Source organism: Drosophila willistoni (genome assembly GCF_018902025.1).
Source record: "Drosophila willistoni isolate 14030-0811.24 chromosome XR unlocalized genomic scaffold, UCI_dwil_1.1 Seg144, whole genome shotgun sequence".
Lineage (NCBI taxonomy): Eukaryota > Metazoa > Arthropoda > Insecta > Diptera > Drosophilidae > Drosophila > Drosophila willistoni.
In genome coordinates, this window is record NW_025814057.1 from 10,695,470 (window position 1) to 10,722,881 (window position 27,412).

General features: G+C 38.1%; 3 protein-coding genes across 8 annotated transcripts; 1 reads left to right on the plus strand and 2 right to left on the minus strand.

The window, feature by feature from the left end:
- Positions 1-187: 187 nt before the first annotated feature.
- Positions 188-11,536, minus strand: LOC6639606 (dual specificity protein phosphatase 15). 3 transcript variants are annotated; one of them, XM_002061612.4, is made up of 7 exons: positions 11,172-11,536; positions 4,207-4,258; positions 2,538-2,654; positions 2,019-2,469; positions 925-1,485; positions 652-847; positions 190-584 (listed from the first exon to the last, which is right to left on the minus strand). In XM_002061612.4, the coding sequence occupies exons 2-7, from the start codon at positions 4,225-4,227 to the stop codon at positions 554-556; spliced, it is 1,377 nt and encodes a 458-aa protein (XP_002061648.1). In that variant the 5' UTR covers positions 4,228-4,258; positions 11,172-11,536; the 3' UTR covers positions 190-553. The 3 variants fall into 3 exon arrangements, with proteins under 3 accessions (XP_023035090.1, XP_002061648.1, XP_046868117.1); XM_023179322.2 differs by lacking the exons at positions 4,207-4,258; positions 11,172-11,536 and adding an exon at positions 2,733-2,816 and having other exon boundaries at positions 188-584; XM_047012161.1 differs by lacking the exons at positions 190-584; positions 652-847; positions 925-1,485; positions 4,207-4,258; positions 11,172-11,536 and adding an exon at positions 2,733-2,810 and having other exon boundaries at positions 1,523-2,469.
- A 5,233-nt stretch (positions 11,537-16,769) lies between these two features.
- Positions 16,770-22,642, plus strand: LOC6639605 (BAG domain-containing protein Samui). Of its 3 annotated transcripts, XM_002061611.4 has the most exons (4): positions 16,771-17,439; positions 20,585-20,702; positions 20,784-21,969; positions 22,039-22,642. In XM_002061611.4, exons 1-4 carry the CDS (start codon positions 17,167-17,169, stop codon positions 22,361-22,363), a joined length of 1,902 nt encoding a protein of 633 aa, XP_002061647.4. In that variant the 5' UTR covers positions 16,771-17,166; the 3' UTR covers positions 22,364-22,642. The 3 variants fall into 3 exon arrangements, with proteins under 3 accessions (XP_046868118.1, XP_002061647.4, XP_046868119.1); XM_047012162.1 differs by having other exon boundaries at positions 16,770-17,439; positions 20,585-21,969; XM_047012163.1 differs by lacking the exon at positions 16,771-17,439 and adding an exon at positions 19,489-19,666 and having other exon boundaries at positions 20,585-21,969.
- A 1,645-nt stretch (positions 22,643-24,287) lies between these two features.
- Positions 24,288-27,342, minus strand: LOC6639604 (drebrin-like protein). 2 transcript variants are annotated; one of them, XM_002061610.4, is made up of 6 exons: positions 26,951-27,342; positions 26,562-26,842; positions 26,018-26,469; positions 25,782-25,958; positions 25,225-25,712; positions 24,288-25,160 (listed from the first exon to the last, which is right to left on the minus strand). In XM_002061610.4, exons 2-6 carry the CDS (start codon positions 26,814-26,816, stop codon positions 24,928-24,930), a joined length of 1,605 nt encoding a protein of 534 aa, XP_002061646.1. In that variant the 5' UTR covers positions 26,817-26,842; positions 26,951-27,342; the 3' UTR covers positions 24,288-24,927. The 2 variants fall into 2 exon arrangements, with proteins under 2 accessions (XP_002061646.1, XP_023034216.1); XM_023178448.2 differs by having other exon boundaries at positions 26,562-27,341.
- Between the last annotated feature and the right edge of the window lie 70 nt (positions 27,343-27,412).

Here is a 27,412-nt window from a genome sequence, read left to right on the forward strand (position 1 = left end):
TATTGTTTCTCAATGTTCTATTTCGTTACGGTACAAAACTAACAAATTGGTTTTTACTTCTTGCTGTCAGTCCGATTCTGACAATAAATACGCTAAATAATATATATATAATCATTTATATATATATTTAAATGCGTCTCTGACAAAAATAATCTAGATTTTATATTTTCTTCTTTTTGATTCATTTGATTCCATGTGTTTTTTTTTTGTTTTTTGGGTTTAAAAAAATTGATCAACAACTTTTAGCAATTTAGCTTCTAAGTAGATATTAATTTATAAGCCAATATAGTTTTTAGTTAGTAGTATGATTAAAAAGGAGGACCCCTTTTTGTATTGGGTTCATTTAACCCTAAGGGTTTTTGCTTTCAAAAGACAAATAGAGAGAGACAGAAGATAATGCAGGTCGCGCGCGCGTGCAAATTGATTACAGTTTTTCTTTGAATATCCTTCCATCGGTCCACTCTCTCTCTCATTTACGAGTGTGTCGAGGGTCGACCGATGTATTAGTAGTTGATAGAAAACACTTCCCCGTGCTTGGCCATAGCACATGACTTCATCTTGGCTTCTTCACCAGACTGGTGGATCTGTGGGAGGAGGATCAATAGGAAGATTAGCATTTGAGGAGTCTTTGAATATTGTTAAATATTTGACCTTTTTACTCCGTGTCTGGGACTGGCGGGAGGCGTATTACAAGGTGAGGGCGGGGCCGAGCCACTAGACGATCCCCGTGATGATGCTATAGATAATGTGGAGGCTCGCGGTGCCGAACAACCCAAATAAATGGCCGATCCTTTATCAACCTCTCGCAAATCAACACGCGAACCATGCACCGAAGAGGGAACCGATCCTGCAAATGAGAATTCACAAAGGAAACATTTTAGATCCTGAGGAGATCTTGTTCAAAAATCTTGGAACTAAACTCACCCGTGTAGGCATGGAGACCAGCTGGACTACTACGCGGTCGTATGCCAAAGCCGCTCACAGTGCTGGCACTGCGTTGCAATTGATTGCCACTGGACTCCTTCTCCTCCTTCCTGTTTTCCCTGCGACTGGCACTGCCCGCACTACTGATTCTTGGAGTGGCAGACGAAGCAACGGCAGCACTTGACGACATCGAACCACTTGGCTTGGATGAACGTTGCGGCTGCTGCCTCTTCAACTGCTCCTGTTCACGGCGAGCATCCTCAAAGGCAGCCGCATATTCGGCTGCCTCACTGGAGGTGGTTGCCATGTGGGGAGACGGCTGCTGATCGTAGGCCGTTTCATCCTCGGGTATACGCTCGGTGTTGCCCATCGAGCGTCGGGGCAGCGGCAGAGGCGAGTGCTTGGGCGATGTTGGGCAGGATTGGGCCGCCACACTGCTGACACTCAGTGAGCTGGACGAAGCATTGGCATTGGAGGATTGGGCGCGTAGACGCGAGTGCGTTGATGCGCTGGAAGGACGGCGTCGAAACAGACCCTTGCTTGGGTCCATGTTGCAGACGCCTACAAGAGAAGAACAAATGAACAAAAAATCATGATGCAATTTTTATTTTTATTTTTATTTTATGTTCCAAATTTAAAAAGAGAGTTGAAAAGTCATGATTTGGGTCTCGAATCGGATTTGGTGGAACTGCGGCGTCGCCGACGATTTGATGACAACATTGAGTTGGTATTGATGGCACATGTCGGCTGCTGGAGCACACGATTCTCCTCTTCAAACTTCTTGGCCATACGTTTCATATGGGCAGTGCAGGCACTGTGACGCACATCGTCCTCGACATCATCGTCGAGATTGTTAACAAAACGACCAATATTACCGCCATCGGCATTAAAGTAACGAACATTTGGCATTACATCCTCCCCGGAGCTGCTACTAAAGACCCCACCACCCTCGGACGTATTGTCACACAAATCGTTGTGCACCTGCTCGAACACACGTGCCTTCCACTTATCAACCACAAATCTGAGAGTATAGGACACATTCTGTTTTCTTTCGCCATTCTCTAATGTATCACCATCAGCGGATGTACTCGCACCTGTAGGACATTTTTCACCACGCGAACAATTCCCCTCACAGATGTCACGATTCTGCAATAATTCCTGATAATTATCCAACGCCATGACCACCTTCAGCCTATCCAATTGCTCGAGGGCCGATGATGGGAAACGTTCGCGTAATCGTCGTCGCTCCTCCGGCAGTTTGAATTGCTCAAATTCTTGCAATTGACTCTGGAAACCAGCATTGGGATTGGCCACAGCGCGTCCAGCGCGCACTACCTTCAATGCCTCCTTCCAGTTGAGATGTGTCGCTGTCATTATATAGGCCACGGCCACAGTAACCGACCGGGACATCCCCGCCAGGCAATGTATCAACACATTCCCCTCACGCAAACGAGCCGCATGTATGAAATCATTGCAAACTGAGAAATATTGCGATAAATTCTGGTCTGGTGTATCCGATGCCATCACACAGAGATAGTGTTTGTCCTGTTAGAAACGAAATGAAATGATTTAGTATAACCTTTTCCGAATTTCATATGATCCATCAAACTTACCGGCAACAGACGCCGCGGACTGTCATGTATGGCTATAATGTGAGAGATTTTGAACCTTTCCAACTGCTGATGATCCTTGGAATCGCGGTAATTGCCAACATACAGTCCCGGCAAGACCTACAAAATGGAATGCAATTAAATATCTTAATTTGATTTCCCACATCAATCTATCTATGTTTGTATGCATGTATGTACCTCTCCCATATGCCAGTTCATTTTCGTATCGTTTGTATTTCGTATTTTGAGTATTTGAAATAATTTGATTTGACTACTCTGATAAATTTCATTTAGAAATGAAAGCCTATTTAGTTTTCTGTATATTCTGTTGTTTTTTGTTTGTTGTTTGGGGCGTGCGTGTTGCCTTGACAACTATCTCTGATGGCAGCAAATGAAAATAAATTATACTTTATTGTAGAGCTACTCTAACCAACCCCCGGCCTAAGCCCAAAACCAGGCCCAAACACAGGCCCAGACTGGTCTAGGACTGGGCAATATTGTAAGCTAGGCAATTTGTCCATTATTAAACTATTAAACTCAGTTTATGAAATCGAAAAATTTCCCATAATTATAGATTAAATATCAAAGCATTAAATTATTTTCTCAGAATGGCAATTGGAATATTTATGTAATAGACAAAAGTTTAATAAACGTAACTAAATAACTTTGACTTTTATTATGTCTTTAGATTATTTCGAATTTTGCAGAATTTTTTAAAAATTACTGTAAACCTTTTTTGGTCACAATGTTTAATTTTGTTAAGACTTATTTTGTTAAACGATTTGTGGTCACTGTCTAGCCTAATATAGGTAAATTCTTCATCATATAAACTATAAGTATCTAAACAATAAAGCAATTTGAAAATACATATATAAATATATAATAGAAATCGTTATTTTTTTTTTTTATAATTTTAAGGGAAGCCACTTAGGGGACCAGTTTAACACTTTTTATAATTTTTGAACTGTCATAAAGTCTCAGGCATAAAGGTAAATTATAAAAACAACAAGAAGGCGAGAGCTTTAAACTATATGATGACAAAAAATAAAAAAGGTTAATTTTTTTGATCAAGATACTTTAGTTTTCAAAAAAAGAGCATTACTTAGATTTTATCAGCCCTGTTCGCTGATAATATTTGTCGGATGCCTCTTCAAGGTTCCGTATTCAAATAAATTTGGCCCCCCCGATTGGTCATAAAGTCCTTTGGTCTTTGGACAGTGTATGATTTCATAAATATTTTCATTTTAATTTCCAATTACAAACTGTCTTAACAGAATTGATTTACGTTTGAAAGAGAATTTGCCTTTCTAGATAATATATAGCATACTGTTTTGGGCAAAAACTATACAATGTTTTATTGTTATTTTATTTCTGTAATAGCATTTTTAGTTTATATTTAATAGGCCATGCAACAAAATAATATTTAATGTTTTGCTTGGCTATTGATTACTTATTTAAATGCTTAAAAAACAAATGGACAAATTTCCCCTAGTTCGTGATTGTTTATATTGCTTGGGTCGGTTAAATGTTGTTTATTTAAATGAAATCAAATATCCGTCTCTCTCCTACCGTTTTTCTATAGCTATAATAAATTATCTAGGTTTTAGCCTTGAAATCGATGGGTTTTGTCGTGTAGTTAGTAGTTTGTTTGCTCAGTTTATATTTTGCTTACCTTGTTCATGCCATTCCCCATGATTCTTCATTTAAAAGTTGCGACTCAGTTCCTTCAATTGTCAAACGAGGAATTTCGGTCCAAAGCGTCAAAGGCAAAAAAAAACAAAAAACCAAAAATAAAAATAATAAAACAAAAAAACAAAATGAGTTCAGAGTAGCAGCTCTGCAAGAGTAGAAGAAAATTAAGGTGAATTTCATTTATATATTCTTATGTTAGGTAGGTACATAATATTTGACAAGTTCAGGGACAAGGGTAATGTAAAAGTGCAGTAGTAGGAAGACGACAGATGGAGGCGGCCGGAGTGGGTGGTTGTTTTGGCGGTTACTTGGTATGTCTAAATGGTGTCCATTTTTTGTCTGTCTGAAGGCATTGTATGACTGAGGCATGCCCCTGATAAAAGTGCAACAGCAAAAGTGGCAAAGTGGCCAAAGTGCAAGCTGTCTCTGCATTGTCACGGTCACCGCCATTACCACCATCAGCAGCACCACCAACAACAACCACAAAAACAGCGCCTCCACCTGCAGCCACCTGCCGACTGGTTCTTCTCCTTTTTTTTTCTTGTTTTTGTTTTTTGGCGGAAGTAAACAAACCTTGACGTTGGCTTTGTGGCATCTCATTTATGAAGAATGGTATGAGGCAGACTGTGAGAGGTGTGAGGGGGGACGGTTTGGTGGATTGTCATGGATTGTCATTCGAATTGAAAAACGAAATGCCAAAGGTTGCTTTTTGTTTTGGCTGCTTGTTTGGCCCTCAAACAGCAGTAGGCAACAGTTGGTCGGGTTTTGCGAAACAAAAGATATATAACAAAAAAAAAACCTACACCACCCCCGTCCGCCCTAAGCCACCTACCATTATCCTTGCCCAGCACATGCATTCCAGCGCGAATCCATCCTGAATCTTACATAACACACACAGTCTCTCACTTAAAGTAGGTCCATGTAATTTGCATAAGTTTTTCCTTTATACGTTTTTTATTCTCTTGCGTCAAGTTGTGTTGTGTAGCAATGAGTAAAAGTGTCGCTTTGTTATAATTTCATTCCCGGCACGTTGTCAACGAGAGCCACACAAGTATTAAATTGACTGACACACTTGACTTGCGAGGCATATTGTGGGTTGGATGGGCTGGAGGACTCAAAAGATGCCAGCAAGATAAGGCACGTGTGCCAGGGACATAGCAGCTGTCATTTAACAGTCAGCTCAACTAATGAACCCGCTGGCTGGCAGCTAACTTTCCCCCCATACCAGCAAGAACAAGAACCCTTGAAATGAAATTACGAAATTACAGACATACAAGACAGACAGACCGACAGACAGACCGACAAGACATTTAGACAGAAGTATGGATGATGGCAGTCCGGCAAATTCCCGCGACTCTTTTAGCCCAGAGGTGTATCGGAGCCAATTGATCAGACCAAATTGCTTGATGTCGTCGATGGACGGATGGATGGATGGATGGATTTTGCACTCTAGTGCATCAGACACTGTGTCTAAAAATAGTACAAAGTATGCAGCACTCAAACACAGGCATCCCACACAGACTGCCCACAAGAGTATGCAACGAGAATAGCCACGCTAGGACCAAGCGAGCCCCCTCTTCTTTCTATTCAATTCAATTCAATTCAATTGATGTGACACTTTTAGTAGTTCGCTTTCTTTGCCATTGCTTTTTTTTTATTTTGAGTGATTATGGATGATGTTCTGCTTTGCATTTTCGCTAAACGCAGTCATAAATTTTGCAGTCGACTAGCCTGTCTTTCTCTCACTACTCTTATTGACTTATTTCAGGCACAAGTGGAAACAAGAAGAGCCTCTCCGTGGGCAATTGTAAGCTCATGCTGTGCGCTTGTACTTGGAATGTTTGTTCAGCCAATGGCCAAATATTTTAAGAGCCCATCATTGGGCAAACATTTTCTAATGAAATCGTATTCAGATGGTGGGCCGTTTGCCAAGTTCAAGTGAAAAGCGAAAAGGAGGCAAATAAAAAAGTAAGGAATGCAAAAAAAAATAACAAAAAGTGTTGCATGCCTTGAGGCGCCCCAAAAAAAAACTGAGCAAAGTGGAAATTTATGGGAAAATTTAATCAAATTATATAGCCCGGCATTGGCATTGAGTGCCAACTTGGTTGGCTTTCTTTTCACTTTCAAACAAGAAAATAATCATACTTGTTTTTATTATTATATTTGTTTTTTGTCTTGCTCATACAATTTTCATTATCATTAGCCATCAATCGGTAGATTTACTATGTCCCACCGTGTTTTTCACCCAATGTCATTTGAAATATTTATTTATGCATATAAATTAGCTCGATTCGGCCTTCGCTTCACAGTCACACACATATAAACACGCCCACCTCCCCTGCTGGCAGTCAATTATATCGTTCAGACATTTTTTGTTTTTTTTTTTTTTACATGGGCAATAAAATACATGCAAACCAAGGGGACACAACTAAATGGCACACCTACCGCCCGAGTACGAGGACAAGGGCGAGGGGCAGCACAAGTTAGCAGTCAGCGAGTCAAGGGTCCGGATCAGCAGAGAATTGAGAGTTTGGGCCTGGCGCTTTATGACTCCATCGCTGAGTCAATTCCTTGGAAATGGAAAAACCGGTAGCCCCCAGAGGGCCTACAATTGTTTGGTCCCCGGGCTCAGGCAACTGTGCAAAATGATATTGTGTTTTTCAGTTTCTTTTCCTTCCTGTCATGTTCTATATACACACACACATATTTATGTAGTATGCGTGGTTCTGTGTGTTTTTATATTTTTGGTATATATATATATTGTTTTTTTTTTTTTGTGTATTGTAATAAATGTCTCAACCATGAGAAGGACATACAGGACACACGAAATAACATACATTCGCTTACACACGGGCGATTAAGTTTTGTTTGTTTCTTAGCTGCCAGGCAGGCAGTTTTAAATAAATTCAAAAACCATTCGGGGCTAGGCCCTCATGACGAAGTTTTTATACCCTTGGATCGAGGGGTTTGTGAAATTGTTGAAACCATTAGTGTATATCAGATACCTAATAAGAGATATTACTCTAGATTGCAACAATTTGGGGAAGCAAAACAAAGTCATTTACAAAATTTTACTTTTAAATGAAATGTTAAATGCAAATATATTTCCTGATTTCGGATATTTCTGAGGTTTCTCTGAAGGAATTATTATATGGAAAGTTTATTCTCGGACAGACATGAATCATAGGTCATGGGTAGAAGCAATGGGAACAAAGCAAGCCCATGTCTCTTTGTAGAGTATAACTAAAAAGGAGGCCTGTTTTTCTCCGCACATGTGTGTGTACATATATGTATATGTGAATATGTATCGTATTTTATATGTGGGAGAGGCAAAACAAGAAAGCAAAATGTTTGCCACACTTGACAGGACAACAGGACAAAGGGACAAGCAGCCAGAATGGCAACCAAATAGCGCCGCTTTGTCTGAGGCCAAAAGAAGTCAATGGACTGGCACACACACACACACAGAGACACACACTGATGAGTAAGGATGTTGAATGGGGCACAAGGATCAGAGTACGAGACCAGTCAAGAAATGCCGGCTAAGGCAAAACTTGCTGTCATAAAATGTTTTATTAACATCAAGCTAAAAAAAAAAACAGAAAGAAAATCACACACACAAAACACAAAGCACAAAACAAACAACAAAACACAGGCAAATGCCGGCTAAATCTATTTTACCATAAAAATGGTTCAATTTTTGAACATGAAAAATCATAAATAAGCCGAAGGTCACTAAGTGAAAAATTTCTACATATTTTGAGTGATTATTATATTTATGATAAGGACTTCTTTGGGGACAAAAGAATGACATGTTAAACAAGGATATACCATAAGCGAATCATTGTAACATTAGTTTCTTGCCCTTTCAACGAATTTCGTTGTTCTTTACTTTTAATTTCTTTAGCTAAGAATATTAATTAATGAGCCTGCCTTAAGCCTTTCCATTAATTTGTCTCTCCTAATTATTTTTCACTGATTTGCAAACCAATTTTATAATGACTAAGCATCTCGTCTTCATTATCATCTATTATTACTTGGTGTGTTTGTCTAAAATCTTTTATCTTAAGCAAACTATGCCAGAATTCCTGCAGTTTTTTTTATTTTGTCACACTGGGCTACTAAATCGATAAATTCCCAAAGTTTATTTACTCAAATTCTTGGATATTTTCGCAACTTTGCAATTTTGGAAACGAGATTCAAAGTCAAGTGTTTGGTCAGCTGAATTTGTATGATGAAGTAAAACCATTGAGTCAAAAAAAACTGGATTTTAAACGACTAAGTAGAATTTTGAATTTCAAAATCTTTGATATTTGGTCTACTAATTTCATGGCCCAAAAAAAAGCGGGAGAGAACGTGTGTTTGCCTTTGTTCTCTTCCCCATTTGTTTTTCTTCTTGCAATAATTTAATTACAATAATTAGTAATTATAATTACCACTATTTAACTAAAAATATTACCACTATTTAACTAAAAATTAATGAAAATTTGACAAATCCACAAAGAATGTGAAAGGTCACAGCAAATCTTTTATACACATATCACGTATACGCTATGTTGTCTATATATGTAGGGGAGATCATTGGAATGGTCTTGGTGGACTTAAAAATCTGTTTGACATTTTCATATTTTTCACTATTTACTTAAAAAAAAATAAACTTTTCAATTCTTGTTAAATAATCTACATTTTGATTACAGGTCTCGAATTACGTATACGCCCCATGTGGTCATGTGTGGTTGACCGACTTAGGCGTGGTGAAAATAACGTAAAATAGTAAGTACATATTTAAGAGAGTATTATTAAATTAAAGTTGAAATGCCATTTAATTGATGTTTCGACCCAGTGTGCAGTGTGCACCCAATACCACACACACACACTTCATTCTTAGGAGATGCCATTGCTGTAGGCAAATATTTGTGCAGAGCTCAAGCTCCTAAACAAACGCAAAACATGCTAGTGAATGCAGAAAAACTACATATCTAACAAACTGCTGACACTGACTGACCAGAAGCAGCCCTATTCAATCCCATTCCCATTCACATTGCCATTCCCATTGCCATTCCCATTGCCATCTCCATCTTCTGACCTCAGGAGGTCTGTGTGCCTGGACAAAGTGTTGCAATGGCTGTTGGCAATAAAAGTGAAATGTGATCGCCTCGAAATCATCTACTATGATTGCATATTGTATGTAATCTGAGGACAAACCAGCCAACAAGCCATCCAAATAAGCAGTCATTCATCCGACCAACATCCATCTAGTTAGTCGCTTGGTGGGTTCTGCTCGTTTGCCAGGGGTTTTATGGCCACAATTTAAATCTTTTCCGGATGTTGAAGCTAATTAACTGCATTCAGGACCCAAAAGCAAGGTCAAAGTTGAAGCCAAATGAGCTTCGTGGCCAGTTTAGCACGTATTTGTGCATGTGTGTGTGTGTGTACACAAAACTCAATTTAAATAAATAATTAGACAGGTAACAACAATGTAAACGAACATGTAGTAAGTAGGTGGAGCGAGGAAGGAGTCAAAGGATGTCAAATTCATTTCATTACACATATGTATGAAATGCATGGAGAGATGTGATTATGAGACCAACCCTTTTCTTGTTTTCATTTCATTTTACACATTTTTTTTTTTTGGTAACTTAATGAACATTTTTTGTGTGCATCTGGGGAAATTAGGCGTAATGAAGTGTTAAAGTTAAGCAATTAGTTAATAAAACATGAATTAGTTACATATAATTAAGTGAAGTTTTTCAAATATAATTTCAATGGAAATTTCTCTTGTCTTTTAATCTCTTTGGTTGAAGCTTATCTCTGTCTCTTTTTTCTTACTTTGATTTGTATTTTTGAGTAAGTAGTTAAACAAAGACTTAATTGTTTTGAGCCTTAAAACGAAATGATTCCCTCTAAATTATTTTGATTTATTGAATTTAGTGAAAGGATTTATAAGTGGTTTTAGTACTTGGTGACCCCGACGTTTGAATACGTCAATTTGTACAATGCTTACCATGCATCTTTTTCTTGAGTCGACAGACAAAAGATTTGAAAATTTATGATAACTTAAATTACTTAAATTTACTTAAAGACAAATGTAAAAATCATGAGTCTTGGTTTACTTTCAAAAAAGATTTAAGTAAATGAAAAAATTCGAAGAAAGAAGAAACTAAACAGTGCAAAAGCAAAAGAATTCAAAAACGATTACACCAAGTAAATCAATGTATAGATTTACCTACTTTTACATATATGTATGTAAGTAACTCCCAAAGTTTCTTAGTTTGCTTACTCGAAATGCAATAATTCGCAATTGCTTTATCGATAAGCCCCTTCTCCCCCCCAGAATCATTTCCAAAAAAAACAACAACGACAACAATCATAAACCGTAAACAAGCAAACCTTAACTCGAGCATGAAATATGTGATTTTCCTACTAAATGAGACATTTCTTGGGGTACAAGTATTTTTGTATTTTTTTGCCCATTGATCGGTATGGAGAGACTGTGTGTGTTGTGTTGTGTTGTGTCGTGTGTGTCGTTCGCTTTTGGTAATATAATTATTATCGCTGACTAAATGTCACGTTTCACAGAATTTTCACACCAATTTGGGCAAATGCAGAGGGGCACGGCCAACCAGGCCATCGTCACTCCATGGGAGTGTGGCATGATTTTGCATTGGGGCAAACCTTTTAGAAGAGGATTTCAGTGGAAGTTAATTCCCAAGTTGCGTGCCGTCGAGACGAGGTACAAAAAAAAAGCCGCAAATTACGCCATATATAAAACACATGTGTGTGTGTGTGTGTGTGTTTGTGTGTGTGTGTGTGTGGTTGTTTGTTTGTAGGTGAGTAATTTTCTAGACAATTTTTGCATTTACCTTAATATTATGTTAGCCAACCCCATTCTTGTGGCTTTTTGGTCATACTTATTAAAATCATTAAACGAATTGCTTTACTTACATTCAACTTGTTTCTGTCTCAAATGTTGCTGCTGCTGCTGCTGCCACTGGTCAATGCTGTTCCACACCAATATATGTATATGTATGAAGAAGGAGAAGAAGGTAGAGGAGAAGAAGCAGACACGGTCCAACTCTCCTGCACTCTATGTCTATGGAACTCTTGTGTTATATCACGACGACCACGTCGACGCACTGAAGGCTCACAAAGCTCACAAGGCAATAGCATTTGCCAGCGGCGACCGCAGAAATTTTGATTCTACTTTTGAAATTTTGTCTATTTCAATACAATTGTTTTCATTGTGTATGATATTCAAAACTTTGAATGACAATTCAAATGTCGCAGACTTTGGTTTACCAAAACAAACAACAACAAACAAAAAAATAAACAAAAAAAACAACACTAACAAAAGGAAAACACCATAAAGCATATATTTATGTATGTATGTAGAGAAAATAATAAATAAATAGAGAAAGGAAATAGGAAAGGTAAAAAAAATGAGCTGCAGCCGCCGCGTGAGAGTTCTATTTTCTTATATGTATTTAAGTTTTGAAGTCTTCTCGATGGAATTTGTGTGATTGCAATATTTTTTTTTTTTTTGGATGGCAAAGCACCAACACAACGCCTCAAACGCTGGCCACAGACTGAAACTGAAACTGAGACTGAAACTCTGAGCATCATGAGGCATATTCCTCCACATTTTGTGGAGCCGAGGGCCATGAATGAAGGAAAGGCTTTGAATTGGGCATGCGCCATGCGAAAGCCCGCCAAAAAATATTGGAAAAAACACTCACTCGAATGAAAACGCACACACAAAACGACAACGACGACGACAAAACACAACACAGCACAAAAAACACAGAATTAAAGAACGAACTACTTTCACACATGGACTTGGACAATTGTGGTCGAGAGCTAGAGAATGCTTTCCGCGAGAGAGAGTGAGAGAGAGAGAAAGTGAGAGTGAGAGTGGGTGAGAGAAAGTGGGGGAGTGCGTAAAAACCTTTGATTCAGTTATATAATTCACGATAAAGGTGGCCCACCGAAACTTGACTCCCATGCTATGTGGCTATGTGGCTAGGTTGGCCATTTGTGGGAAATTTTGAGGACTGGGTAAAACACCTGACGACCGGCTAAAGCGTTCGGCAATTATCTGCGAAATAATCATCAACATTCCCTGCCATACCATGAATTAGGGAATGAAACCACAAATTTATTTCATTTTGTTTTTTTTTTTTTGTCGACTAATCGCAAGCAAGTTTCAGGCATCAAATCCATTGACCTCTTGTGTGATTTCATTGTCCGATTGTGTAGTGGCAGTAGTAGAGGTAGTCAAAATAACAATTGCAATTAGCCTTAAATGAATCCTAAGTCCTGCCACTGAAATCGTACTACTCTTTGTTACCTCTAAAGTTTAAGCTCATTTTAGATTTCAAACACAATTGACCCATAAAAAAGCTAATTTTTGAGGTTATTGAGTTCGACTTGTGTTTATGGGACAACATTCATTACAATGTAATCAACAGCTAACAAAAAAGAATAATCACTTTGTTTGTTGTGTTTAGCAAACTTTGTTAAAGTGTTGAGAAGAATATACCACATCTACAATGCTAGACCTAGTTGAGAATTACAACTAAAGCTATTCGGCTTTTACTTTACACTTGATCTTCAATGACAAAGCAAATGGTCCTGAGAAATTTGTCTTGCCAAATGCCACATTATAAATTTTAAAATAGAGAAAAAATGTTCTAATCAATTTTATGTCTGGTAAATATATGTACTAAATAAAACTAAGTTCTAAATGCAAGTCAATAAGTCTATAATATAGGATATACAATCAATTAAGTCAGAATTGAATCCTTGATCTTAAAATTAAAATGTTAGGCTAGATTATATAACTTTAATTTGGGAGAACATATTTCAAAATCAGACTTAAAATTCCGACAGCAACTTCTTTATAAGTTATTTAAGTTTTAAACTTATATAAGTTAAATAAGAATACACATTGAGCAAGAAAAAACAAATTGTGATATTTTCTTACCAATTAGTCCAGAAGTTTATATCTATGGTTTTAAAACAAATTAGAAATGTGTTTAATTTTTGAATAATGTCACACTGAAATATCCCAGTCAAATCCCCAATTGAAGTAAAATTTTCATAGATTAGTTTAAGACCATTCACAATCAATGAAAAATCGTTTGACCCGACTAACAATTTATGACCATAAATTTCAACTTGAAGAATTTCAAGAGCCGATTTGTTCACAGCGTTAATACGTTTTGTTAATGGTCTTTGATGGTATCAAAGTTAAACGAATATCGGTTATATACATAGACACACACACACACACACACACATAGAGGTACATATGTACATACCTATTTAAGTGTATATACTACATACATATATACACATGGATATTCAATTTCAATTAGTTTATTCTCTGATTTCAGCTCACATTAGCCATAATAATAAACACACTCAGTCTGCTGACTCATCCAAAAAATGAAACTCTCCTCCCTCCTCAATAACAATCCGTGCTAGTTCATTCAGCTCCACTCCACTCCATTCCGTGTCGCCCAGTCCGTCCGTGTTTCGTGTACTCTATATATTATTGTGGGTCTATTCATTGTGGTTATAAGTTTAGGAAAAACTTTTTAATAAATTCTCAAAAATACCTAAAAACTTTATGAATTTTTAAAAGTTTTTCTTCTATATATACTTATGCAAATTGATAAAATTTGTACAAAAAATATTATTTGAATAATTTTTGATTACCACTTAATATTTTAATAGGATGAAAGAAAATTTTTATTGAAAGCGAAGAGAGAATTTTTTGGAATTTATTTGGAAAATCGGGCCAAAAGTCAGTCACAAAAATGTTTGACTTTTCAACAAAAATTTATAAAATTTCAATAAAAGTGTGGCCAAAATTCTATAAATCAATAATTATACTTACAGCAAAGTTAAAGAATGAGATATATGTATGTATGTATGTATAATGATTACCAAAAACTGAAGCATCTATTGACATTAGCTTAGAACGTTAGAATGATTAAGTGTCTGGATAAGGGTATAGAGATTTCGGCATGACCACAACTTGGCCTGGCCCTGGATTGTTTTTGTTGTTATTTGCTACTTTTTGGGCTTTGTTTTGACGGTTTGCGTTGCAGGGGAGCCATAAATGGCACGCAATGCCTTTGAAAACAGATTTCACTGTTTTATATTTTGCGTTTTTGTGTTCAAATTTTTGCAACATGAATTTAATTTCGTTTCGAATTTGATTTTTCATATTGCCTGTGGTGGCTGTGATATTTCTTTATATACATATCTTTCTATCTATCCACCTATCTACATACATATACTTATTAGAGAGCTTTCTGGGTGTGCAATATTTAATTATGAATTATTTCAATTTTATATGCTTAACTGAGTCCGTTGTACGAGATATTTGGAAAATACAAAAACAATAATTTCATCAGTTCTCAGTTCTATCTATATAGAATGCCGCCTTTTGCCTCTCTGTGTGTGTGTGTGTGTGTGTGTCTCTGTGTGGGCGTGTACGGCAGCCAGGCGACGATTTTATGTATATACCTACGAATATATCTATAAATTCGTACAAGTATGTACAATATTGTGTATTATAATTATAAAGAAAATGCCTTTCCCATGAAAAACGTTTTTTTTGCCAAATGACGCATCAGTCAGGCAGGCAGGCAGCCAGGCAGTTAGCCAGTTAGCCAGTCAGTCAGTCAACCAGTCACTAAGTTAATGAAAGTTATAGAAAACCAAACAGCTGCTCATAAACTGTTACACTTAAAGCTAATCATATCTCCATAAATATATATATATATATATGTACATATAAATGTGTGACAAAGAACAAATACACCTATCGTTGGACTAATTTAGACCAACTGTTAATATACTTTAGCTAAACGGCCATGCTAAGTATATATGTATATATACAAACTGACATATATGCCCGATGAGTAAGTCGAATATTTGGACAAAAGAACGTTGAAATTGCTCTTATTGCATTTATTATATTCCGCACGAAAGTGTTTATTGATTATATCCTGTAGTCATTAAGTTAAGAGGGTATATTAGCACTAATCGAAGCTGTAAGTCTTTAACTTGCTTCAAATATTGGGAGTTGAATTTTCTCAAGAGATCATTTGAATCCAGGTTAACTAATATTAACTTTATGGTTTCCTTCGAGTTCAATCTTTCAGTTCAGAGATAAAAAATGGAAAGGAAATTTCTCTGCTACTGTGCCTATAAGGGGTATTCCTTGGTCTTTTCTATTAAGAAAATCTCTTAAAAAATGACTTGAGATAATTTGGACACAGAAATGATTGAAGGGGGCATATACCTATTAGAAATGGTTTAAAGACTCAATGATTGGTAAATGAAGCCTTACAATTGGCAATCTGCAGATCGAATGGCAGAAATCTCTTTCAAAATCTATTTGCAGTTACTTTGTCACAAAAAGAAGAAACGCTTCAATAGAAAATTTAACTGATCTATTAAGTTGCTGTTGTTGTTAGTCACAATGATCGATTTCAATTCCGTTGTGGGCGAATCCAATTGATGACGCAGTGAAAGACATGTAGGCGTCTTAAGTCTCCTAACTAGGCGCACTCTATCTCTACATAGATACACACATACATATGTAGTACATACACGTAGAATTACAGATTCTAGAAGCCATGCGACTGCTTCTGGCTAATGGCTAATGGAATTCGCGTCTCTCTATCTCAGTCTTCCTCTCCCACTCTCTCTAAATGTGTGTGTGTGTTCTCTTTTAGTTGGGTCCAATATCTGGCTCTCTCTCTCTCCCTCTCACTGTTGGCTATTTTTAAGTCTGATGTGTGTATATATCTTCAAACAAAAAAAAATTAAATATGATCAGATTGGTAGTGAAAATGAGAGTAGATCGAACAAAAAGAGAGTTGAGCAATATTATTTACCCTTACCTATTTTGGCCATAACCAGAAACCAGATCTCAGTTAAACTTAAAGGAAATCCAACCAAAACGTCGCGACGTTAAGATTGACCGCGCGAGAGAGAGTCAGTGAGTGAGTGAGTGAGAGAGGGACCCACTGTGCACTGCCCACAGACAGATTGGAGCATAGCGAAGAGCTCTCTTCCCCCCCCACACACACACACACATACGCTCGTCCCACTCTCACCCTCACCATCACCCTTACCTCGTCTCTGCCTAGCCATGCGGCGGCATTTGCTGCTGAGGCTAACAGCGGTGAATTGCGTTGAAAGCGCGCTCAGTCGACGAGCAACTTTGGCAACGTGTGGACCTACGAAGACGTGCATGTGAAATTTTGTTCCAAACGAAGAAACAAACTACTAAAGAAAACCAAAAAAAAATCAAACGCACACATATCAAATAATTAACAATTGTGTCTATCTCTGTGTGTGTGTGTGTGTGCGAGTGTGTCCGGCAATGTGCAAAAATAAAAAAATCTATATATATTTAAATTGAATAAAAAATCAAAAAAAATAAATACCAACGTTCGCCTAGAGAGTCACACAGAGAGAGAGAGAGAGAGAGTGTGTGGGAGAGAGAGCAAGAGCGAGGGACAAAAGCTTCATTTTTTTTTTGCAACGGAAATACTACAAAAAAAAGTAGCCAAGTGGAAGTAAAGTGTAAACTTGTGTTAGAAATCGGCTGTGAGTGTGCGTGTGTATGTGTTAGCCCACCAAAGAAAACAAATTAAGAAAAAAAAAAGCAAAGAAAAAACTAAAGTGACATCACACCGCAACGGAACCTTCCAGACCTTACTCCTCTCCAAAAACCAAAAAAGAACAACAACCAACCCATCCATCCAGCCCCTCACCGTGTCCACTTAGCAACAATCACGAAAGATTTCAAAAAACAATAAACGTCAAAATTATTAATTTCGATTAGAAAAAAACGTAAATTTTGTTTTTGAATTTTGGTCGCCTCTGCCGAGACGAGACGCAACTTGAAGCCAATATGAAGCCAACTGTGATAGCAGCTAATCAGGCCCAAGCCAATGCGTCCTCCAATGGCAGCAATGGCGCTGGCAATGGGTCAGGCATTAATATACCCATCAATCGGGAGTACATAAATGCTGGACACGGCTCACCGCATCAGCAGCAGCAACATCCACACCAGCAGCAGCCGCAGCAGCCGGGATATCATCCTCATCAACAATTTCAGAATACTTATCCTCAGCCAGGCTATGGTTCGCCCAGACAAAATCAACAGCAGCCCCAACATTTTCAGGTGAGTGAACGTTTACAAAGATGGAACTGGCTAATTGACTCACTGACTAACTGACTGACTGACAGACTGACTGAGTAAAACCGAATGGAGACGCAGCTACAAATCGAGAGCCTCCCAAGGTTGGCGCCTGGCAAGGTCGTCGCGTCCCCCGTATGCGTGTACGATTGTGTTTTTGTTTTTTGTTTTCGTGCTGCATTGCTGTGTATAGTATCAGAGTGTGGAACTACAGTCAAGTCACGCTAACATATATCAAGGTCATTTTGTCCTTCTCTCCAGACCATGGACAGAACTAGAAAATATTTTTGGGGGGGTCCAATCAAAAAACTAGATTTTCTGACTTTAAAAGTCAATTTAGAAGTCTGAGGACATATCAAACTTAAACTCTTTCCGATATTTAAAGGGTTGTCCAGACCGACCCCCCTAAACCTGGAACCCTGGATCCGTCCATGTCCCAAGACGCATTGCCTTTTTTGGCATACCAAAATTTATTAAGTTCTAGAAGCATTTATTTACACTGCACTTGCAAAAGTTTATGATTCGGATCCAGGCGGATATGCCGCGTACTCTAGATCCGCCCATCAATATTTCCAAGAGGAGCTATCTCCTACTTCAATTAACAAACAATAAACATTTTCTCCTGAAGATCTTTTCTAACTTTTACAATTTTGACTGTAATTAAAGTCAATAGTTTATTGGGCGGCTCTTAAATGGGAAATATTTGATTTTGTCTCTCTGTGTGTGTGTGTGTGTGTGTTTGTGGACGACCTCCTTCATGAATCCTTCATGTTTCCAACAAATTACCTTCAGCGGTAATTGGCACTGAAAAACTTTCTAAATCGCAATAAACAATGAAAAAAGTCGTTTTTGTGGTTGCGTAAAAGCCAACAGAGGCAATCCTCCTCCAATCCTCACCGCCACCACCCCCTCATTGTCTCTCTCTGGATATACATGTGTATATGTATATGTGTGATGTGTAGATGCAGCTAGAATCACCAAACAACAATATAGAACCCAGCGTCTCACCCACCGTCTCACCCACTTTGTGTTACCCACAACTATTTTACAACAGTATGTCAAGTATGTATGCATACACTATTGACCTACTACTCAGTTAAAGAAGATGGGGAGATGTGAAGGCGGTTTTAAAAGGGGTTTCAGGAGAGGGAAGGGGAAGGGGAGGTCACATATGTATATGGGTATAGCCATCTATATATCTGTATGTACATATGTGATTAATGTGGCAACGCGTGCGGAAATTTACCCCAAAGTACAGCTGTTTTGGGGCCTAATCTTTTTAGTAAATGGTATGTGCGCGATGTGATGAGAAGAGGGACATGTGGTGGGTGGAGGGGGGTGCCCCAGTCATAGAAATCTATCAAGTATTTTAGTAGATTTGCCAGAAAATATTTGAAAATTTCTAGAAAAAACGTTCGCACTGTCTATCCTCCTCCCCTCACCTCTTTTGCTCGCTTGTTCACTCATTCTCTTTTTTTTATTGTTGGCTCTTTGGCTATAGGTATATACATATACATATCTCTTTCTATCTTATTCTCTGTCTTCTGTGTGTGTGTTCGGATGTAGGTGGGCATTATATAGTAATATATAATGACGCTTCATGTATATGTAAGCAAAAAGTCAAGTCAGTTTTCTAATATGTTTAAAACAACAAAAAGGCAAAAAAAAATTACGTATACGTCGTGTGGGCGGCCTTTTTGGTTTGGCTTTTTTTGTTGCTCAACTGTTTTTTTCTTCTTTTTTTCTTTTTTGTGAAGCGAGTGACGTTTGTTGTTTTTGTTTTTGCTCTGCGTCACTATTTAAAAAGACAGACCCATAAAGAGTAAGTTAAGAGAGTTAACTAAAGGCAAGAAAATGCGAGAAATTGCGAGAACATGCGAGAAGTAACAATGGGAGCAGCAGCTGAGCCAAGTGTGGGCGACCTTTATATATAAAAGGCCATGTTCAGCCGGCTGTTCGCTTCATTCACAAACAATCCGCCACAGAGAATAAACGTCACACACACAGAGACAAAATAAAAAAAAATAAACTCACGACAGTTTGAAACGGAAGTGCATTGAAATTAAAGTGACAAGTGTTATTGTATTCTAATTGATTAAGTAAACTAAGGATTGCCCGTAGACAGAGACAAATAGAAAGAGATTGAGATAGAGAGGAGGGAGGGCATCCAAGAGAGAGAGAGAGAGAACAAGCTTTGTGCTAAAACAAAAAGGTAAATAAAAATGTTTTCAATTCCGAGTAAATTTCGCTGACGTTGAAAATTGCTCAATTCTCAATACGTTAAAAAACAAACAGCTGTTCATTTATATCGTATTGACATCACTTGTTGTTATTGTTTGCCCACACACACACACACACACACACACACCTCAAATGCTCGTGTCAGCAGATACATTCAACGACTCTCGCTCACACTGACTCATAATTTTATTTATAAACAATTCGCCAAACACTTTACACCGATTCTACGACACTCAAAGAAACGCAGATAATTTTCGTATCAGAAATCAACTCAAGTTACTTCAAAGGCATTATCAGACTTGAAAATTTGATTTGAAAACAAATTCAAATAAATAAAATGTTGACTCAGGTATTGCTAGAATCGATCCAATTCGATACAGTTCTATGGAAGACTAAAAAATATTATTTTCCAGTTGGAAATTCCCAAGTTGAATCAAAAATATTTAGTAATGGAATAAGAACCAAGTTGTTTAGAGACTGCAAGAACTGTAATTAAAAACATTTTCATTGAGTTGTAATTCTCAATTAGTTTTAGCATTAAAGAGATAACCACTTTGATAAAAAGTTTCTGGTTCTAAAAAATTCTTCTTCCCAGTCTTCATTGTATTTTTTTTAGTTCAAAACTTTTAATTGAGCTCAATATTTATTTGCAGTGTAAGCAAAGTGGGCACTTTATACTTATCGAATTAATGATGTTCGCCCTTCTTTTTTTTTTTTTTTTTGTTCGTTAAAGCGTTCTTTATGTGTTTTTATTAAAAATGCTTAAAAAATCAGCACACAAAATTAAATTTGATTTCTAGATTATTATTGACACTGGCATCAAATCATTTGTGCGAGGCACTTTGTTAATACTTTGATACTGACATTTTATTCTTTTGGCGCTTTGCAGTCGACTTTTGGTTTCGAGCCGGACATGGATATGGATATGGATAATATGTTTCAGCGCTCACGTTTGGGGCGCATGCATCACGATCCCTTTGCCGGATTTGGTGGTGGCCCAACAACACGTAAGCGGAATAGTTTCCATCATACCCCCAATGTTGCCGATGTTGATGATGAATTTTCTTCCTATTTTGATGACGCTGCAGACTTTGGCTTCCCCCAATTCTCGACAATGGGCAGACGTGGTCGCGCCACCGGCGGTGGTGCCAATCCCATAACCCATGATGATGATGACTTCTTCCATAGACTGCCATCGGAGTTTCGTCAGTATATACCAGAGGGTTTCGCTGCCAGGCGAGCAGCCGGCGGCGGTGTCAATGCCGGCAACGGAAGTCCCGGAGCCGGTGGCACGCCAACACAGCAGCAATATTATCCACAGGTGCCCCAGCATCATCAGCAATACCATCATCAGCCGGTGCCACAATCGCCATCGAAAAATCTTTGCGATGCGGCCATACAAACAGAAGATCCCAATGTTGGACAATCGGAGGTTGATTGTGCTCCTGCTGCTGCCGCTGGGGGTCAATCTTCAATTAATTTGAATCAACACGGCCTACGCAACACCATGGACATGGGTGTGAAGAGTGTTGCCGAGCAGGAGCAACAAGGGCCGCGCTCTCATTCGGCTCCGCCACCGGAGCAACAGCAACAGAATTTGCACTACCAGCAACAGCAACAGCAACCACAACCCGGACAGCAGTTTGGCACGCAGACAACACCACCGCCTCAATTCCACAAGTCATACTATGCCCCACAGCAGCAGGCGCATCCTCAGCAGCATCAGCAGAAGCAACAGACGCCACCGCCTTCGCAACAGCAACAGCCGCAAACACCTGGCGGCAGTTATATACGAACTATACCAATCTTTGTGGAAGGTCGCTCGGAACCCATTATAAATGCCCACAAGGAAATACCCAATCAAAATGCTCCACCCAGTGCCCAGGCTCAGGCTCAGGCGGCCGCATCTGCCCAGGCGGGTTATTATGCCCCACAACAACAACAACAACAACAACAGCAGCCACAGCATTCTCAGCATCAGCAACGTCCCACTCCACTTAATACTCATCAACAGCCGCAGGAGCAACAGCTTCAGTCCGAGGCATCTGGCCTGCCACCACAGACTCCACACACCTTGGATTCGATCAATAAGATTCAGGATATTCAACGGGATGTACTCGATCTGATGGCCAAGGTGGAGCAATTCAAGGGCACACGTGAAGAGAAGGAATATGCCTATCTGGATGAGATGCTCACGCGTAATCTACTTAAATTGGATACCATTGATACCAATGGCAAAGATAGCATTCGCCTGGCACGCAAAGAGGCCATCAAGTGAGTTCAAAATAAACGACAATTCAATTTCGCCTTGACTATAAAACACTTTCTACCTCATTTCATTAGATGTATTCAGGCTTCCATTAATGTGCTGGAGGCCAAGGCTGAGGAGAATGCCAGAATGGCATCTGGAACAGATGCTCCAGCTGCAGTTGCAGTTCCAGCACCAGAGCAAGCAGAGGCTGCCACAGAGGCCCCATTAACTTCAACATCATCAACGCCAGCAACACCAACACCAGCAGCAGCAGCAGCAGAGCCGTCCACACCACAGCCAATGGATGCTACAAAAATCCAAGAGCCAATTCCTCTGCCACCGCCACCAAGTGCTGCCGCTGGTGCGGAGACGCCAGCTTCCGCGCAATTGGAGACAACATCAACGACGTCCGAATGATGAACACATCGCCTCTATAAGGCGACCGTTTCGAAACAGCTACTACGCAAATTAACCAAATTCAAATAATGATGATGATGATAAAGATGATGGCAAATTCGTTCGACCCTCCTGTGACCATCTACAATCCATCCTTAATTCTGGCCCATTCTTTTTCTTTTTTTTTTTGAATTTATCCAACGGACAAACGACAATTGAATTTTTTAAAGATTTCTAGCTTCTTTTTTTCTTCTGTCTTTATTTACTATCTATAATTAATACCAAAAGATATATCATGAATTGGGAGCTGGGAGCCGAAAGATGGCAAAAATATTTCATACACTCATATATATACGTACTCCATAAACAAAAACAAATCTCATGTGACATATAAACAAACGACATAAACGACAAGAGAAAAACAAAAAGAAATCAACAAACATTGATTAGTCTAATAAGAAACAACAAGAACAACAACAACAATAATAATTATGAAAAGTGCCTGCATAAACTGCATACAAATTTATTGCGATTGAAGAAAAAAGTTAACAAAATGAAATCAAAAGAAAAAAGTAGCTTAAAAACTTAATTACATTACTTTCAAGAGCTGATTATGTTTAAGCCCGGAGATAAATAATTTTTTTTTTTTTTTTTTATATGCTATACACACACACATATATAATATATATACATATATACAGAACAGATGAAAGCAAAAGCGAAAGGCCCTAAACAAAAAAAAAACAAGAAGTTCGCAGTATGATCTCATACAAATCTACAGCAACAAATGCGCCTTGTTTGCCACGCCCCCAAATACGGCGGGCAAGGAATTAGTGGGCATGGCCTGTGACAACAAATTGTTAAACATTAAAAAAAAAACCTTTTTAAAGAATGAAAAGAAAAACTATACATAATTATTTATGCTACTAATTAATGAAAAAAGAAAAAAAGAAAAAAAACAAAATAAATGTAGATATTGTTGACTATATAAACGATTGAATTCTTTTTAATCAATTGGAATGGGAACCCGTGATCCATATATATAAATATGTATACCTATATATACAAGACATGAATAGATAATGATATATGGACTAAATGAAGTAAAAGCAAATTGATGGATATTTGTTTAATAAATAACTTAAATATTAAATTTCTATATTATAATATGTTTTATCAGTATATACCTACATACCTGAGATAATGATTGTTGATTGTTTTGTGGTTTTAGATTTATATATATATATACACCTAGATCCTATGCCATTAGATCTGCAACAATGAGATGGTAATTAGATAGAAGAAAAGAAAGGATGAATTCAAAATGACTTATCTGAATTTATTTCCTTTCCACTTTATTAACCTGTAATAGTGCTAATTTTCGACCGATTTTTTAAATTTATATATCAGTTTATGCATCACAAAATAAACTTTCGGTTGGCATTAAAACCTCAAAAAAAAAACCGAGAAAATCACTATTTAGTAAAAAATTTTGTTTTTTTACAAGGAAAATCCTTAAAACCTCATATATTCTCATATAACCCTAACTTTGTGAATAGTGCCAATTTTTGACCGATTTTTGAAATTGATATATCAGTAATATTTAACGTTTACTGTCAGTTATCCCATTTCGATCTAATTCATTCAGTCAAATTTCTAAAAAGATACAAATTTAGCAGATGAAAACCGAAATGTCAAACGATAATCAAGTGGCCTTAAGAGTCTTAAAAGAAAGTAGTTTGAATCTAGGAAATACTTTAACAATATATAAGATCATTGATTTGTCAGAGCCGTTGGGCAATTCGAGAGATCTTAGGAATAAATTCACTTTAACGAAATTCATTTCAAATAAATTATCGAATAATCAATTATTTAAGTCAAGACTCTAGTTTAAATGAATTTATTTCAATTGTTTTTCCCAAAATTCTACTTAATTATTTCTCCATTATTGTTGCACAATTATCAAAGTTTATTTGACGAAAAAGTTTTACAAATCTTCATCTATAATACATATATATTTATATAAAAAAATTATAATAATAATAATAAAAGAAAAACAAAAACTTGGTTAAAAGCATAAATTGGGAGTCTTGTTTTTTTTTTTACCAAATCTTAAATACTGACTAAAGTTGGATTACATCATATTAGTTAATATATAGATTACGAAACTTTTCATTTTGTTTGTTGTTTTTTTTTTGTTTATATAAAAGGACGCAACATGGTTTTTTGTTTTTTTAAATGTTCGTGTTCACAAACTTAAAAGGAATAACATTTAGGCATGATTACAAGTTCTAAGTTAGTTAATATTATTATTATTAAATATATATATATATATATGTATAAAACACGTGATCGTACAATACAAATCGCTTATAGTCGCTATATGGTGTATAGTCTGCATTATTGTTCAAGAATGTGTAATTAGAAGAAGGGTTTAATGGGAGGGGCAGAGGATATTATAAATATATATTTCATGCTTTTGAAAAATAAAAAAAAACAAAAAAAACACAGTACTCCCATATTGCTTGGCAATTGGGTTTCTTACCTTCTGTTTTATTATTATTATTATTATTCTGTTTTAGTTTTTAGTTAATGATCTCGACATAGTTAGCCGGAAACAGTCCATAGGTTCCATCGGGTCCAAGTCCCTGCCACCAACCCTCATCAATTTGATCGATATGCGTTATGATATCACCAGGATCAAAGGTAATTTCCGATTCATCGGCAGCCTGATAATCGTAAAGAGCACGTGCCCGCAAACCCAAATCGCCTAAAGTCTCTTGACAAATGAAATCGTCCTCGTTAACCAGATCGGTTACTGCAAAAACCAAACGGGGGAATGAAAAAAGGATTCATGGGATTGGGCTTTGAATAGTACTCACAGGCATTCCTCTCCAGGGTGCTGAGGCTTGAGGTTTTGGCCGCTTGCGATTGCTGCACTGTCACCGACACTTTGGTGCGTACTTCCTGCTCTTCCTCCTGATAGACAGCCGTATCTGTTTCATTAGACGATGTGGTCTCATCTGGTGATTGTGATTGCAGCGAATTGGTTTTACTGTGCGGTGATCTCTTAATGGTCGAGAATTGTTCACTACTTTCATGGGCCAAGGGCAAATCATCTGCGGGCTGTGGCTCCTCAATGGCTTCTGGAATGGTTGATACCACCTCGGCAGCAACTGGAGGTGTCGGGATTGTCTCTTGAACTGCTGGCAGTGGTGGCGTAGCTGCAATTGCCACTACCGGCTTAATGGGAGACTGGGAGCGTGGTGGTGAAGGCACAGCTGTTTCCTGAGGTTGATTCTGATTAAAGGCATTAATGCGCTGGGCAATGGAATTGCGTGCAGGCTTAGCTGGTGGTTGTGTGTTAAGTCTAACCGGAGAAAAAATTGGTAAACAATGAATTTTGTTTAACTTGGATATTTCTCTAGCTTCTTCTTACTTGGACTGCAGCTGTCCCTCGCTGGTGTGCTTTGTGAACATGGCCTTGGCGGCTCCCACACGAGAACCAATCAATTCCCTGGCTTCCTGATTGCGTGCCTGTCGCATGCGTTCGGCATCCGTTAAGTTTTGGCCGAAATTTGCTACTGTTTTCTCTGGACTCAAAGGCTGAGGCGATCTGGCAAATAAATATTGCAATTGTAATAGATATAATCACTAAATTGGTCTTGAGCTCACGTTTTAATGGGCACATGAGCTGGCTGCAATTTGGTGTTGCTTATGATTAGCTTTTCCCGTTCCTTGTGCTCCTTCTCCTCGCGTGAGCGTTGCTCATTCTCTAGCTTTTGCAATTCCGAACGCTTGGCTTCCTTTTCGGTCTCAAGGCGACGCTTCTCCTCGGCCTCTTCCTTCTTCCAGAAATCCTGCGTGATACTGGCATTCAGCTCTTTGGTGGGTATCACCCTAGTATAGTTGGTGCCCACCGGAGCCTTTTGCTCCTCCACGGTGCCACGTGGTTCCTTGAAACTATATGCCGAACTCACGGTGCTAAGTTTCTTAAGTAATCGCTCCAAATCAACATCATCTTCATTTCGAGCATTGATGGTTAAATGGGCGCCCGATAGAAGATTACCCACATCACGAATGTGATTGGCGCAGGTGCCTTTGCGTAGAACTGGAGCGCCCTCACCCTACGAAATCGAAACAAATCCAACAACATAAAAACAAGAAGCTTAGATAAGTTCAACTGTACGATAAGATTACTTGGCAATGACTCACTTACCTGCCAGTTGATGAGTAAATACTTATTTAGACCAGTTTTGGGATCCTCAATGCGTACATAGGCATACATAATTTTACCGCTATTCAAATCCTCATTGAGCTCCTCCACACCGCCCTCGCCGGATGAGACCAATTTCAGTTCATTGGTCTGTCCCTCATAGCCAAATAAGGACCAATTTGTTGGACTTTTGTCATCCAAGACATCCTTCCAGGCGGCCACAATTTCGGCACGATGTTTCTCAAAACTAATGGCCATATTGATCAATGAGTGGGATGGAATGGCTGGGAATGAAGATGGCCGGTGTAATGGTGGATTCGGTTTCGGGTTACCAATGACCTTGAACAATGCGAACTATTGCAAATCTTGGCCAGCTTTCACTTATTATTCACCTTATTTGGATATGGGGTGAAAGCCAACGCCCCAACCAACCGACTCAAAACCAAAATAGCGACAACACAATTGCAGCACAACCAACGCGCTGCCGCCTTCAACTTTGGCTTTGTCTTTTAACTGGAATTTTTAATTAAAATCCCACCGACAGCAACAACAACAACACAACAGCAATGTCTTCGATTGATTTTCCAGTTGATGTCGTCTTCGATGTCTTTGCTGTCAGCGGTGTGAGTGAAATGGTTAATAGTATGCAGTCCAATTGTTTTCCGGCGTTTAATTATTCCAAATGTAACGGCTCTATAACATTTTAATTAATTTGATTGGCCCAATTTAACTCTAAATTTTAAACTTTTTGTTGTTGCTTGCGGCCCCAGACAATAGCAATGTGACCGTTTCACTTTAATAATCCAAATGTCAAATCATAGATGGCGCCAAAAAACACTCGGTGCAAATTTTTG

Excerpts from the sequence above, each read along its gene's own strand:
- LOC6639605 (XM_047012162.1), top strand. The coding sequence starts at position 17,167 with ATGAAGCCAACTGTGATAGCAGCTAATCAGGCCCAAGCCAATGCGTCC. Across the intron at positions 17,440-20,584 it reads AGCAGCCCCAACATTTTCAG|TCGACTTTTGGTTTCGAGCC; the intron begins GTGAGTGAACGT and ends GGCGCTTTGCAG. Across the intron at positions 21,970-22,038 it reads GCACGCAAAGAGGCCATCAA|ATGTATTCAGGCTTCCATTA; the intron begins GTGAGTTCAAAA and ends TCATTTCATTAG.
- LOC6639606 (XM_023179322.2), bottom strand. The coding sequence starts at position 2,753 with ATGAACTGGCATATGGGAGAG. Across the intron at positions 2,655-2,732 it reads TGAACTGGCATATGGGAGAG|GTCTTGCCGGGACTGTATGT; the intron begins GTACATACATGC and ends TCCATTTTGTAG. Across the intron at positions 1,486-2,018 it reads TGGTGAAAAATGTCCTACAG|GCGTCTGCAACATGGACCCA; the intron begins GTGCGAGTACAT and ends CTTCTCTTGTAG.
- LOC6639604 (XM_002061610.4), bottom strand. The coding sequence starts at position 26,816 with ATGGCCATTAGTTTTGAGAAACATCGTGCCGAAATTGTGGCCGCCTGG. Across the intron at positions 26,470-26,561 it reads ATTTACTCATCAACTGGCAG|GGTGAGGGCGCTCCAGTTCT; the intron begins GTAAGTGAGTCA and ends TCGATTTCGTAG. Across the intron at positions 25,161-25,224 it reads CACCCTGGAGAGGAATGCCT|TAACCGATCTGGTTAACGAG; the intron begins GTGAGTACTATT and ends TGGTTTTTGCAG.